This window comes from Carassius auratus, chromosome 29 (genome assembly GCF_003368295.1).
Source record: "Carassius auratus strain Wakin chromosome 29, ASM336829v1, whole genome shotgun sequence".
NCBI lineage: Eukaryota > Metazoa > Chordata > Actinopteri > Cypriniformes > Cyprinidae > Carassius > Carassius auratus.
In genome coordinates, this window is record NC_039271.1 from 4,345,706 (window position 1) to 4,359,547 (window position 13,842).

General features: G+C 40.1%; 2 protein-coding genes across 5 annotated transcripts in view; both read left to right on the forward strand.

Moving 5' to 3' along the window:
- The window catches only part of LOC113048471 (B-cell receptor CD22-like), a 1,131,192-nt gene that overhangs the window by 39,423 nt on the left and 1,077,927 nt on the right, over positions 1-13,842 (forward strand). The window lies entirely within an intron of this gene.
- Positions 1-13,842, forward strand: part of LOC113048472 (epidermal growth factor receptor kinase substrate 8-like) — a 28,005-nt gene that overhangs the window by 11,250 nt on the left and 2,913 nt on the right. Inside the window, exons 2-21 of one of the 2 annotated variants that reach the window (XM_026210296.1) lie at positions 370-447; positions 1,539-1,600; positions 2,705-2,772; positions 3,607-3,768; positions 4,743-4,892; positions 5,155-5,237; positions 5,314-5,450; positions 5,538-5,611; positions 6,555-6,681; positions 6,763-6,851; positions 6,945-7,019; positions 7,111-7,259; positions 9,073-9,229; positions 9,313-9,446; positions 10,485-10,593; positions 10,665-10,805; positions 10,899-10,934; positions 11,431-11,454; positions 12,085-12,307; positions 13,336-13,519. In XM_026210296.1, coding sequence (XP_026066081.1) covers positions 389-447; positions 1,539-1,600; positions 2,705-2,772; positions 3,607-3,768; positions 4,743-4,892; positions 5,155-5,237; positions 5,314-5,450; positions 5,538-5,611; positions 6,555-6,681; positions 6,763-6,851; positions 6,945-7,019; positions 7,111-7,259; positions 9,073-9,229; positions 9,313-9,446; positions 10,485-10,593; positions 10,665-10,805; positions 10,899-10,934; positions 11,431-11,454; positions 12,085-12,307; positions 13,336-13,519 — 2,243 coding nt within the window. In that variant the 5' untranslated portion in view covers positions 370-388. The remainder of the gene's footprint in view (positions 1-369; positions 448-1,538; positions 1,601-2,704; positions 2,773-3,606; positions 3,769-4,742; positions 4,893-5,154; positions 5,238-5,313; positions 5,451-5,537; positions 5,612-6,554; positions 6,682-6,762; positions 6,852-6,944; positions 7,020-7,110; positions 7,260-9,072; positions 9,230-9,312; positions 9,447-10,484; positions 10,594-10,664; positions 10,806-10,898; positions 10,935-11,430; positions 11,455-12,084; positions 12,308-13,335; positions 13,520-13,842) is intronic. The other variant, XM_026210297.1, reaches the window with a different exon arrangement.

A 13,842-nucleotide genomic window follows, 5' to 3' on the forward strand; every position in this document is an offset into this window, starting at 1 on the left:
AAGAGAAAAGTACTCGAGAGTATGTGATTTTGGATGACACGCACACACACACACACAATCAGAATCGGACCAATCAGAAGACCCTGGAGGCGGGGCATGCTTTTGTTTACAGTAGTGAACGGTTTGTCGTGATCACATGATTTTCAAACATCACTTTAGACTCCTCCCACAATGTTTCATCCAGCACTGATTACACAACCAGAAAATCTGATCTTTGTTTTGTGATTGTTTCATAAATGAAAATGAGTGGTATGTGAGAATCTCAGTCTCTCTGAGCAGTGAGACAGCATTGAGGATGACGATGATGACGATGATGATGATGATGATGATGATGATGATGATGATGACGCTGTTTTTATTGTGTTTCAGTGGATGATCTGTGAGCGCGATGCAGAGTCCAGACATGAACGGATTCGCCGGAGTCACAGCGCAGTCTTCACAAATAAAGTAAGCCAAACAATCATAACAACTAATGAGATTTTAAAAAAAAAAAAAAAAAATTTTTTTATTAAATGATACAGTAAATATAAAAGTAAAACCACCATGTGTTGAAAGCGAATCACTGAATCATTCATTTTACAATTCATTCAAACGACTGATTCATTCAGTAACTTAATGACCAAACGTATCTTTATAATATGTTGCTGCAGATTAAATATAATGCAATTTATTTAATAACATTAAATAAATATTTTTTCATCATTTTAAGCATTGATTATTCTCTACCTGTTTGCCAGTCTCGCATATCCATCATGTTTGTAGTTTTTCAACCCTTTTTATGCGTGTTTGTAGTTCTTATTGAATCTCTGTTTAACATGCAGTGTGTTGTGGGTAATATTAGCCATTATCTGCACCAATCTGCACCATCCGGGAATACTCATTTTAACATACTATGATTTGGGACATTTTGGACGGATCGTATGTGAATAAGGACACAGTCTCTCACTTGATTCATTCAAACCATGGATTCACTCAGTAATGAATCACCGCTGTGTGTTGATCAGAGACTCACAACGGTTCCGCCGCAGCTTTGATTGGATTTGCCAAATTTATCAAATTTGCAACACAGTATTAGTTCTTGTATATTGAGGGGTTGAATCAAATCAATATCACACTTTGCAGTTCACTGAATCACTCAGTTTTATTTATTAAATGGATTATTGGGGTTTTTGGTGTGACTTGAGTGAGATGAATCTGATGTTTTATTGATGTTACCTCTGCTCCTGATCTATTGAACACATTCATTATTGATCTGTCACACAATTAGTGTGACTAACAGATCAAGTGTCCACTTTACTCATTAACCCCACACACACACACACACACTCAGGCCGTGAGAGACTGTGGACAACACATGCATCACAATTAATTCACTAATCCTAGAAGAACAGCAGAGAAAGTGTGAGTATGGATGAGCGCTAGTGTACTAACTCTCTCTCTCTCTGTCTCTCTCTCTCTCTCTCTCCTCTCTCTCTCTCTCTCTCTGTCTCTCTCTCTCTCTCTCTCTCTCTCTCTCTCTCTCTCTCTCTCTCTCTCAGCGGTCATGGCTCACTGTCTCCAGATGTTCCTGCCAAAAGGACGGGTGGTAAAGCTCTGTACGGTAAGTGTGTCCCCCTGCTGTCTGCGTAGGGAACTGCAGCACTGCTGAACCCCGGAACCCTCAAAACACTGTCACCGTGACGTGAAGAACATGATGAAGACCTTTTGTCTGATTCCCAGGAGGGATTCATATGGATATATAACACATCTGAGTCGTATTTCACCACAATAATAATAACAGTACATGTCTATTGAAGTCAAGTGGCTTCATACAATACAGCTTCACGGTAGTAAACAGAAAAATAACAGTTTTAATGATGTAAAATTCATCAGTCAGACTAATTCAATATCAAGCAGCTCTACAGAAGACACTAGAGTCATTAATCAGATCAGTGTTAAATGAAATTAGTTCAATTTCAGAGTCATTATTCAGTTATTTTCAATCAAAATGATATGTTACAATATTTATATGCAGTGCACTCATCAAATTGGGAGGAAAATGTATTTTATTGTAACGAAAATACAGGCTTTGTTTGCTTTACTGAGAGCAGTTTTGTGAAAAATAGTTACTTTTTAAAGTAGTGCTTTACATTTGCTTAGTTGCTTTTTATGGAACATAATGCGATGTGTTACTTTTACGTTACTTTTTGTCACCTGTGCTGGGATTAATTTTTTTGTATAAGGTGAAGATGTAAGATGTGAGATTCAGAGTGTGTGTGTTTGTGTGTGTATCACATCATAGCAGAGGTTAAAGGTCACAGTGAAGAAAACTAAACGTCAGTCACTGTGTGTGTGTGTGTGTGTGTGTGTTTTCTCTGCACCGTCGCTCTCAGGAACAGATGGAGTGTATTTCCTCCACACCTCTGCCAAACACAAAAAGAAAGGTATAAGCCGATGTGTGTGTGTGTGTGTGTGTGTGTGTGTGTGTGTGTGTCCAGTTTCTCCTCTCATGCTAGTTTCCCAGCTGAATCTATGAACTCCTCACACTCGTGTGATTTGATGTGTTCGGTTTTGTGCGTCCACACGGAATCTGTTCTAGATTGAGGCTGATCGTTCAGTCGAGCTCCAGAATCACGACAGAAGATGTGAATAACTGCAGATTCCATCTGGACACGCTTGTGTGCCTCTGATGGAGATTATATAACAACATCTGCTCTTTCCTCAGAGCAAAGGAAGAACTACACCAAAAACAGCATCAACAGCCTGACGGACACGTCACAGTACCATGTGGAGGTGAGACACGCATCTCTTCAGGAGATTAGATTGAGAGATCCTGAGATGAGCCAAGATCTGATCACATCGATCACTTCAACTATTGGACACACTGTAAACCACAGCTTCACGGGGCTTATTGCTCTTATGAAATGGTTATTTCATATACGCAGTAAGGTTTCACAGAATAAAACAGAGCAAATAAAGTATAATGATGATATTCATAACAACAGTATTGTTCCACCTAACAATGAAGCTCCTCAGAGTCTGCTGTGCCTGTAACAAAGTGGTTGCCAAGCAACACACAAACGTAAACAAAGGTGTCTGTTACTTTGTAGCGTCAGTCAGCTGTGAACGTGGCTCAGCCAATCAGCATCAAGCACCGGAACTAACCGGTTTATAATATACTCTCATGAATATTTCAAATGCGCTTTTATTTATTTTTTACAACTTCATTTTAAATTTAATTAAAGTATTAGTCATTCTGACATTATTAGTAGTTTCTGTTATTATTATATATGTCTGTATAGTTTTTATTAATCAGTTTAAGTGTGAATTATTTTGGTGCATGAATTTAAACAAATCTTAATTCTAATCCAGACATTTATTTTATTTCAAGTAGCAAAAATGTTTTTTAATGGTTTGAATTTAAATAACTAGATAATAAAGTAAAATTATTTATGTAGCACTTCTCCAAAACAGATTAGTGTTAATGTTGCAAAATTCATGAATTTTGAATTCAGATCAATTCGGTTCAAGTTTTGTTCTCGTCCGATAGTATCAATGCATTTAAACTGATAATATTACTGAATATTAACCATCTTTTAAAGGGGACTTGACTTTTGTCTCCTGCAGCATCTGACCACGTTTGTGATGGACCGTAAGGAGGCGATGCTGACCATCGAGGACGGCATCAGGAAGCTGCGTCTGCTGGACGCTAAAGGCAAGGTGTGGACGCAGGACATGATCCTGCAGGTGGACGGGAAAGCCGTCAGCCTCATCGACAACGACAGCAAGGTTTGTGTGCAAAATAGAGCGCTGTTGTTTTGTTTTTTTATATTGAGATTCTGGTTCTCTCAAGATTCTGAAGACAAAACATTAGACAACTAAACAAAATCCTGTGTAATTTATGAATTAATGATTCAATGACTCACTCAAGATTCACTTGTTTCATTACTGGATGAATCAGTGTTTTGGAACGAATCTTTTGAATGATTCAAAGACAAATACATTTGAACAGCCACCTACTGGTGTAACAATGTATTCAATACATCTTTATGCGAAGTGTCAAATTACCCTGATTTAATGCATTTTGAAAAAAACACACAGGAATTCATAGGCAGAATCGAAATTAAGTTTCACAGTGGAAATTATGTTATTTAAAGGGATAGTTCACCCAAAAATGAAAATTCTGTCCTCATTTAGTCACCCTCGTGTTGTTCCAAACCAGTATGAGTTGCTTTCTTATATTGAACATAATATAATATATTTTAAAGATTGCTGGTAATCAAACAGTTGGTGGTTCCCATTCACTTCCAAAGTTTTTTTTCTCCTACTGTGAAAGTCAATGGGTACCACCAACTGTGCACCAACATGCAATATGAGCAGTTTTTAATCTAAATTAGATTGTTTTAAACAAAGTAGCGCTGCACTTATGAACTTTAATATGCATTATAAAGAGGCAAGATAAACAGAAAAAATACCATCTAAACCCTTCTAAAGAGTGATTTCCCCTCAGACATACATTCATATAAACTCCTAGCCCTAAATGAATCGTGCTTGTTTAGCATCTCAACCGATTTGAATCGAACTTCAACCGGTTAATCATTACATCCCTAAAATAGAATCTTTTGGTAAATTTCCAGAGCGCAAACACAAATACTCAATTTTTTAAAGTCTCATGCAGAATGTGTGAGAGATGGCAGCCAGGCCTGAAGTGTCTGACTTTACTCCAGTGATGCGTGTATGGGCTGATCGTGCGTGTGTTTCAGAACGAGCTGGAGAACTTTCCTCTGGCCTCGATCCAGCACTGTCAGGCCGTGATGAACGCCTGCAGCTACGACTCCATCCTGGCTCTGGTGTGTAAGGAATCTGGTCAGGGCAAGCCGGACCTGCATCTGTTCCAGTGCGACGACATCAAGGTCTGGTCTCACTGCTTCACGTGTTTGCTGACCGACAACTACTGAGTACTTGTATTAATTAACTACATGTACTTACTATAGGATTAGGGTTACTTCCATGTAATTTTGCATCATTTATTATGTAGTTTTATATTTATAAAGCAAATGCACAAACCCAAATAGGTAATAAAATAGTTATTGCCCTTTGCAATAGTTAAAATGTGCATAAGTAACTGGAATTTAATTGCTTATTACAGTTATATTTATTTTGTAATTAAATCAGGCCAATTTGATCCACATGGACATCGAGAGCGCCGTCAGCGACAGCAAGGGCGGGAAGGTCAAGAAGCGTCCTGAGGTGCTGAAGTAAGTCCAGCGCTTGTGAATTATGAAGATGTCTGTTGCCACGGTTACGCAGCATCCGTTTCTCTGTGTCCATCAGAATGATCCTAAAGAGTGACGGGACCATCCCTCCGCCCCCAGGAGGCCCCGCCCCCGAGCTTCCAGCAGCTGTCAATCAAACGGATGGCAAGAGCCGAGTGGCCAGTTGGACTCCGTGGACCAATGAGCAGCAGGAGGGTAAGAAGAGGCGTGTCTATCATTAACCCTCGAGTTCCTGTTCCAGAGTTTCACTGTGTGTGTGTGTGTGTGTGTGTGTGTCCTCAGATGATCCACAGAGACATTACACAGAGCTGGATGGCTCTCCTGGGATGAGCGCATCGCAAGTGGACAGAGATGTGGTGAGTATTTACACTGATACATCACATCCTGTTCCTGTTCCTGAGGATGCTTAATAAGTCTTAGGAAGCATACATTTGATTTTTTTAATTTCAAGGTTATTAAGTCTTAAAAAGAGTGTGTATGCATGTATGCAGTTATATGCCCCCCAAATGTCCATATACACAGTCATTTTTGCCTGTTTTTGTCTTTTATTTATATCATATGATGTATTTATATCAAAATATCACATGAACAAAAGTGTCTTTTTCCCAAATATCAGCACAAATGCAACGGTGATATTTATTTTTTACAAGTCACATAAACGATAATTTACATTTTAGACCTAGTCTGAGCAACACATACATTTGATTGGTAGAGGTTTTTATTCTAAATAAATTGAATTTGAATGCTAGAGTGTGACATAAAAGGTGATTTCTATGCATAAGTATATAAAAAAAATTCCTTTATATAGGTAAAATATCAACAACCTGGAAATCAATTTAATTTGATTAATATTTATAAAAAAAAGTTATTTTCTGTCACTGCTGTTAACGATTTTTTATTTATCTAGGTCTTAAAAAGCCTTAGAATTAGACTTGTGATGCAACCCTGTGCCAGCCAATGAGATGAGCCCATCACTGCAGATAAACTGGGCCTGTTTTAAATATTTTTTACCGGCTAGGAAACAGTTTTTGTGGAATTGTATTAAATACAGGCAAAAAAATTGGGGAAACAAACCAAATAATGATTTATTTATTTTTGGGTAAAAATTTTGATTGCAATTTTATAATTTTATAATATTTAGCAGTGGATAAAACACATCATGAAGACTTTCAGTCAGTTTGATGGTTGTGCCAGAGTCATGTTGGTGTTGCAGATGTCTGTCTGTGTGCGTGTGTGTGTGTGTGTGTGTGTGTGTGTGTGTGCCTACAGCAGATTGTAAAATACTGATGTGTGTTACAGCAAATCCTAAATCACATTCTGGACGACATCGAACACTTCGTCACCAAACTGCAGAAAGCCGCCGAGGCCTTTAACGATCTCTCAAAACGCAAGAAAACCAAGAAGAGCAAAAAGAAAGGACCCGGAGGTAAGCATCTCCACACATCCTCATCATCCTCATCATCATCAGTGTGTCATGAGCGTGTTTGCTGTGTATGTCTTTAATCAGAGGGAGTTTTGACGCTGAGAGCTAAACCTCCATCTCAGGACGAGTTTATCGACTGCTTCCAGAAGTTCAAACATGCCTTCAACCTGCTGGTGAGTGACGTCGAACAGGTTACCATCCCAATTACAAACATTAGAAAAATTCATTTATATGATCTGTGATGTGATTATTGATTGACATTCCAGGGGAAGTTGAAGAACCACATTCAGAACCCCAGTGCTGTGGATCTGGTCCACTTCCTGTTCAATCCTCTCAAACTGGTGCGTCTTCTGATCATGTGTGTGTGTGTGTGTGAGTGTGGAACAGTTGTTCTGTCAGACTGACGTTTGTGTGTGTGTGTGTGTGTCTCAGGTGATCCAGACGTCTGGAGGAGTGGATCTGGCTAAAAGTGTGATCGTTCCTCTCCTCACCAGAGAAGCCATTGACTTCCTGCACGCGGCGGGTTCGGCGGAGGAGAGACACTTGTGGGTCACGCTGGGAGACGGATGGACCAAATGCAGGTACTGGAGCGTCTCTATTAATAACAAAACTGACCGATAATGAAAGCTTCATAGAACAGACTCAAACAAGATATAAAGCAACCCATACCTAAATTTCAAAACCTAAAAAAATAACCGACTGATGTTTACATTTTTACAGAACAAACACGACCGATGTTTAATTCTCCTAACCGAACAAATGTTTAATTTTATACAGAACAAACACAACTGATATTTAATTTTCCTAACCGAACAAATGTTAAATTTTTTACAGAACACGACCGATATTTAACTCTCCTAACGAAACAAATGTAAAAATTTTTACAGAACAAACACAACTGATATTTAATTCTAACCGAACAAATGTTTATTTTTATACAGAACAAACTCAACCGATATTTAACTCTCCTAACCAAACAAATGTTTAATTTTTTACTGAACAAACACAACCGATATTTCATATTCCTAACTGAACAAATGTTAACTTTTTTACAGAACAAACACAACCGATATTTAATTCTCCTAACCGAACAAAAACAACAGATATTTAAATCTCTTAAATGAACAAAAACAGCTCGTATTTAAATATTTTAAAACAAATATGACCAATATTTTAATGCCTTATTAGAACAAAACTGATATTTACGTTTTTTAACAGAATAAAACCAACTGATATTTAAACATTTTAACAGAACCGGCCAATATTTAAATTTTTTAATGGAACAAAACTAACCAATATTTGAATGTTTTAACCAAACAAAACTAAATCTCTTAAAACAGAACAAAACTGACTGGTATTTAAATCTTTTAACCGAACAAAATCGAACAACATTTAAGTCTCTTAACAAAGCTGATTAATGTTTATATTTTTGAAGAACAAACACAGCCGATATTTAAATCTCTTTACTGAACAAAACTGACCGATAATTTGGTCTCTTAATAGAAATGCCAGGCAGAGTGGTGAGTGAGAGGAGAATATATAGTCCGTGACAATGGGCACCAGGTGTGTGTGTGTGTGTGTGTGGGTGTGTGGGTGTTTTTTTTGTTTAAAGCACTATATAAATAAATAAAGGGTGGGTGAACAGGTGTGTGGAGTAAAGGTAAATGATTCTTGGACAATGGGAAATGGCGTCCTCTGGTGGTGAGAGAGAGAAACACCGGGTCCGGGCTCATGACAAGAAAAAGCTCAACTGTCATTTAAATATTTTAACAGAACGAAACCAACCGATATTTGAATCTTTTAACCGGAAAAAACAGTTTGATGTTTAAACATTTTAACGGAACAAAATTAACTCACATTTACATATTTTAACCAAACAACTTATATTTAAATCTCTTAACTTTTAACAACTGATGACATTTAAATCTCTTAATTGTCTCTGAAAGCACAAACACATGTATGAGTCTCTGCTGAACCGATATAAGTGCTAGACAACACTATAAATACAATATAGCTAGGCAGACGAACTCAGAACGGTTACGATATCCCAGGTTTAAATCGTGTTAAAATGTATTTGATTTTGATGCAATATTTACACTGAAGCTCGCAGGCGGCTATGGTAAGAGGCATAACATTTCCTGACCAGGCACAGAGGAGCCAATCACAACACACACTGGCCCAGCTAACCAATCACAGCGCATTCGGTATTTCAGAAGGCGGTCCTTTGTTTGATACATGAACTATTCGAGCAGTTCATCCCAGACTGGAGAGAGAGGTGCTGTTATAATGTAAAATATGTGAAACATAATGTGTTTTCGAACAACCCAGTATGAGAGCCTGTTCTAGTACACCCCCAAAACACAATCAAGTTCAAGCATCTTGTCTCGTGTGTAGGTTGGAGTGGCCGAAGGATCACCCGTTTCCTCCGCACACGCTGTGTTTCCGGGACGGCTGGGAGCCGCCGGTGCTGGTGTCTCGTGAGCAGGACGTGGCTCAGCTGGCGGAGAGGCTCGGTGCGGCTCAGAGACCCGTGGACAGACCTCCGCTCGACGTGAGACGCTCTTTCACCTTTAACACTTACAGTGTGATGCTGTGAAGCACTTGTTGACGTGAAAGTGTTTTCTCTCCTGACAGCAGCCGCTAGTTCAGGACTTCCCCGGTGCAGACGGGTACGGCTACAAACACACCTCTTACAAGCGCTTGCACCTGCTGGAGCCGGACACGGCCGTGGCTGCTTTTAAACACGCGGTCAGCCGTCATGTAGATAGGTAAAACCCACCTGGGTACGAGCGACCTCACCGCGCGCCCTGGAGAACCGGCTCAGTGCAGGCTGCGCTTCTGGGGCTGTTCTGGGTTCATTCTGCTTCTCCAAACTCTCAACTCTGACCTGAACTCTCAATCTGTTAAAACCTCCAGGTTTCTGTCATCTGATGGAGTAAAGTCTCTTCCCGTCTCGTTCTTGAGCTCTGAGACGCTCCTCCATGGCGGCAGCGGTCGGTCAATAACTACATTCATCTGTAGATTCAGCTTTTAAAGAGAGCGAGCTTGTGTTTAAGAGATTTCGCTGCAAAAACTAACGTTGTTCATCAGTGTTTTTGTCTTGTTTTGCAGCACAAATAAGTCAGCATTGTTAAACCAAGACACATTTACTTGAGAAGCAGAATTGCTTCAGAAATATAGTGAGGGGAAAACACAAACAAAAAACATTCTTAGTAGATGTTTTCCATATACTAAATGCTGATAGTTATGCTAAATGCATTATTTGTTTTTTGTGCAGTTTCAGATTTTAAAAATGGTGCTATATAAGTAAGAAGCTAAAAAAGTACTTGCATGATTTAATGCTTAAAGGTTTTAAATTAAAAATATTGCAATTTTAATGCATTTCATTGTGGACCTATTCCTCCACCTTGTGTAAAATAGACTTATTAAAGGAAATGAGTGTGACATGTTGTTTATTGGTAGTACATTTATTAATAATAGTGTAATAAATCTAATAAAAGTCTAAGTCTAATAAAAGTCCAATGCACACTTTTGACCAAATCTATGCTGTTTGCATTAACAACTAGTTTGATCAAAAACACACACAAGGGTTAAGACCAAATATCTGCCAGTTTATTTTTCTGAGCCCATTAGCAAATATACTTGTTCTAAGCTCAAACTCAATTCGTTTTGAATAGATTTCAGAAAGCAAGGCAAGAAAACAATGTCTGAAGTCATTTTGCTTCTCAGTTAAATGTATCTTTTTGTAGTGAAAAACGAGGTGATTTATTTTTATTCCTGGAGGTTCATTGACTCTTTCTCTTCAGGAACCCAGAGGCTCTCAGCCGGACGCAGAGGAACTTCGCCAAATCCAGATACGACTTTGTGGCCAGAAACAACACTGAACTGTCTGTGATGAAAGACGAGGTGGTGGAGGTACGTCACATGATGATGATGATGTCAGTGTGATGTCTGTCATCTGACGTGTCGATCTGATTGGCCGTCAGGTGCTGGATGACAGGAAGCAGTGGTGGAAGGTGCAAAACAGCTCGGGGGCTATGGGATATGTGCCAAACAACATCTTGGAGATCAGCAGGGCAGTGGACATGACGGGCCGCGGAGAGCCCATCTACAGCCACACCATACAGGTGACACACACACACACACACAAGACTTCTGTCTGCATGCTTCATCTTCACTTTCATTTCATCTCATTATTTTGCCATCTGTTCATCTTAAAGCTAATGATGCCAAAAAAGGAATTTGAGTTGTTTAAGGTAAACTGGAGTGTGTGTGTTCAGTTTCTTTTGATTTCCTGCATTAGTTCAGTTTATCTCCCTCTGTGTGTGTGTGTGTGTGTGTGTGTGTGTGTGTGTGTGTGTGTGTGTGTGTGTGTGTGTGTGTGTGTGTGTGTGTGTGCCTCCTTGGGGACAAATTTGTACACAGAAGTGAGTTAAACCTAACAAAACCTCCTGTTAGAGACATCCTCATTTGTAAAAATGTTATAAAAATTAGTTTTTCATGAACTGTAAAAATGCAGCTTTGTTTTCTGCTAGAGTTAGTGTGTTAGTTAATTAGTATTTATAACTAGCTGTAAATAAAACAATAGATGTGAAATGACTAGTAAATGCATGTGTGTGTGTGTGTGTGTGTGTGTGTGTGTGTTATTTGTTGGATTGTGTGTGTGTGTGTGTTATTTGTTGGATTGTGTGTGTGTGTGTGTGTGTGTGGTTGAATTAAATTTTTGACGTCACTCTTCATTTTTCTCTCAAGCAATTACTGGGCGAGTTAAACGAGGTAACTGGATTATTTTGTCTCACAGTCAGTGAAACCCCCCATAATCAACAATCTCAGGATGTTTTTCATAGAGATCTGTCTGTGTAGAGGCCAGCTAGACTTTATAACTATTAATACAGTATAAATTATGAACTACTGTTACTCTGTGTGTTAGGGTCCTTTCACTCAGAACACGTCATGCATCTAAACTTGCTACTGTAAACAACACTTGCCCCGCCTCCAGGCTCTTCTGATTGGACTGTTCTGGAACTGACATTAATGAACAGCGCTGTGTGGACATGTTTAACTCTTTTAACTGTAGACGGCATCTTAAAAACACTGCGCTCATGTGAGAGATGCTGCAGAAACACAAGGCATGAGTAGTGGTCATGCACATCAGTCTTGTACATGTTTATATAGAAACACAAAGGAGAAGTAGCGCATTCGAATAGAAAAGCGTGTTCTGTGTGAATGGCTCTTTGGAAACCTCATGCAATCATCTCATCAGATGTCCAAGCAAATTTGATCATGTGATTACAGCAGGTGTGCAGGTGAACTAAATCTCGAGCGCTTCAGCATTTCCTGTGTGAACAGGAAGTGCATCAGTGTGAGTTCAGTTCAGTGACTGACTGTGCTATTTGTGCCGTTCAGAAGCAGCGCTCAGATTATGTGCCCAAACCGGCGGTGACTGAAGCCCCACCCACCCCAGTGGCCCCGCCTCCTCCTGCCCCTCTGCAGATCCCCACCCCGCCACTGCTGCCCGCATCCGCCCAAAAACAGGACACACCAGCGGCCAACGGCCAGCAACAAAACAACGACAGCGACGGCGTGACCATGAGAGATCATCAGAGAGAGAGACCCGCGCCCGCCAGCCGTACGCACACACACACACACACACACACAATCAGCACATATTCTAAAAAAGAAGCCATACTGGGCAAATCGATTAAAAACATTAAAGGGGTCATGAACTGAGAAACTAAAATTCCCTTGATCTTTTGACATATAGAGGTCATTCATTGTACTATCAAAACATCCTGTAATTTTCAGAACTCAAAACTTTGTCTAAAAACAGCTTGGAATGTTATGATGTATTAGTGTGGATAAGCCCCGCCTCCACAGAACATCAACACTTGCTTCTACATCACTGCCTGTTTAGCCCCACCCACCAGTTCCACATCACTACCTGTTTAGCCCCACCCACTGATTCTACATCACTGCCTGTTTAGCCCCGCCCACCAGTTCCACATCACTACCTGTTTAGCCCCACCCACTGATTCTACATCACTGCCTGTTTAGCCCCGCCCACCAGTTCTACATCACTGCCTGTTTAGCCCCGCCCACCAGTTCTACATCACTACCTGTTTAGCCCCACCCACTGATTCTACATCACTACCTGTTTTCTATTCAACATCACTGCCTGTTTAGCCCCGCCCACCAGTTCTACATCACTGTCTGTTTAGCCCCTCCCACCAGTTAAACATCATTGCCTGTTTAGCCACGCCCACCGATTCGTGCATGTAGTTTACGAGAGAGCTGAATGCTCAGATCAACGCAGAAACCAAACGTTAAAGATGCACTGACACAAGACGCTGTGCAGTGCAGTTTTAGAAAAACAGTCTTTGCGTCTCCTTCCTTTTGATCCCAACGTTAGGAAACAATGGATGAACTTTATTTTTAGTGAGGAATCCTCCACGTCTACTAAAACAGAGTGTTCTGATGAGGGGTTAAAAACAGGACAGAAAATAGCCTGTTACTTCTAAAAACTACCTAAAAATCTTGATAACATTATAAGTGGACCTCAGAGAACAGTACAAAATAAAAAACAAAGGCAGTTCATGAGCCCTTAATGAAAAAAGTCATAGACACACACACCTGCAGCATTATCCGTGTGTCTCTCAGGCCGGAAGTCCAACATGGAGGAGGTTCAGGACGAGCTGATGCACAGACTGACTCTGGGCCGCAGCGCTCAGAAGAAGTTACAGGCTCCGTCTCGCTCCTCCAGCCTGCCGGCGGTCAACATCACCTTCGACTCCACGCCGGACGACGTCAAGGCCTGGCTGCAGCTCAAAGGCTTCAGCGAAGCGTGAGTGACTCATTCATCAGGGTCTTAATGAAAAGTCTATAACATACTTTGGTTCAAATTCCTCAATGGTAGTGAAAATTTCCCTTTTTAACTTGTAAAAATCAGTGAGCGGTTTCAGTGCATGTTCCTTTAAATGCTAATGAGCTCTGCTGACCCCGCCCCTCTCCTCCATGTAATGTTCTCATGAGTCTGTTTACTTTAGCTGGGGCACTTGCTAATTAGCACATTATTAGGAAAGGAAATTAACAAATATTCATTAGCAAACCTTATACTCCTACTGAAAAGGGAAGCTGGATTATGAATGATTCGTGCATAGACGCATT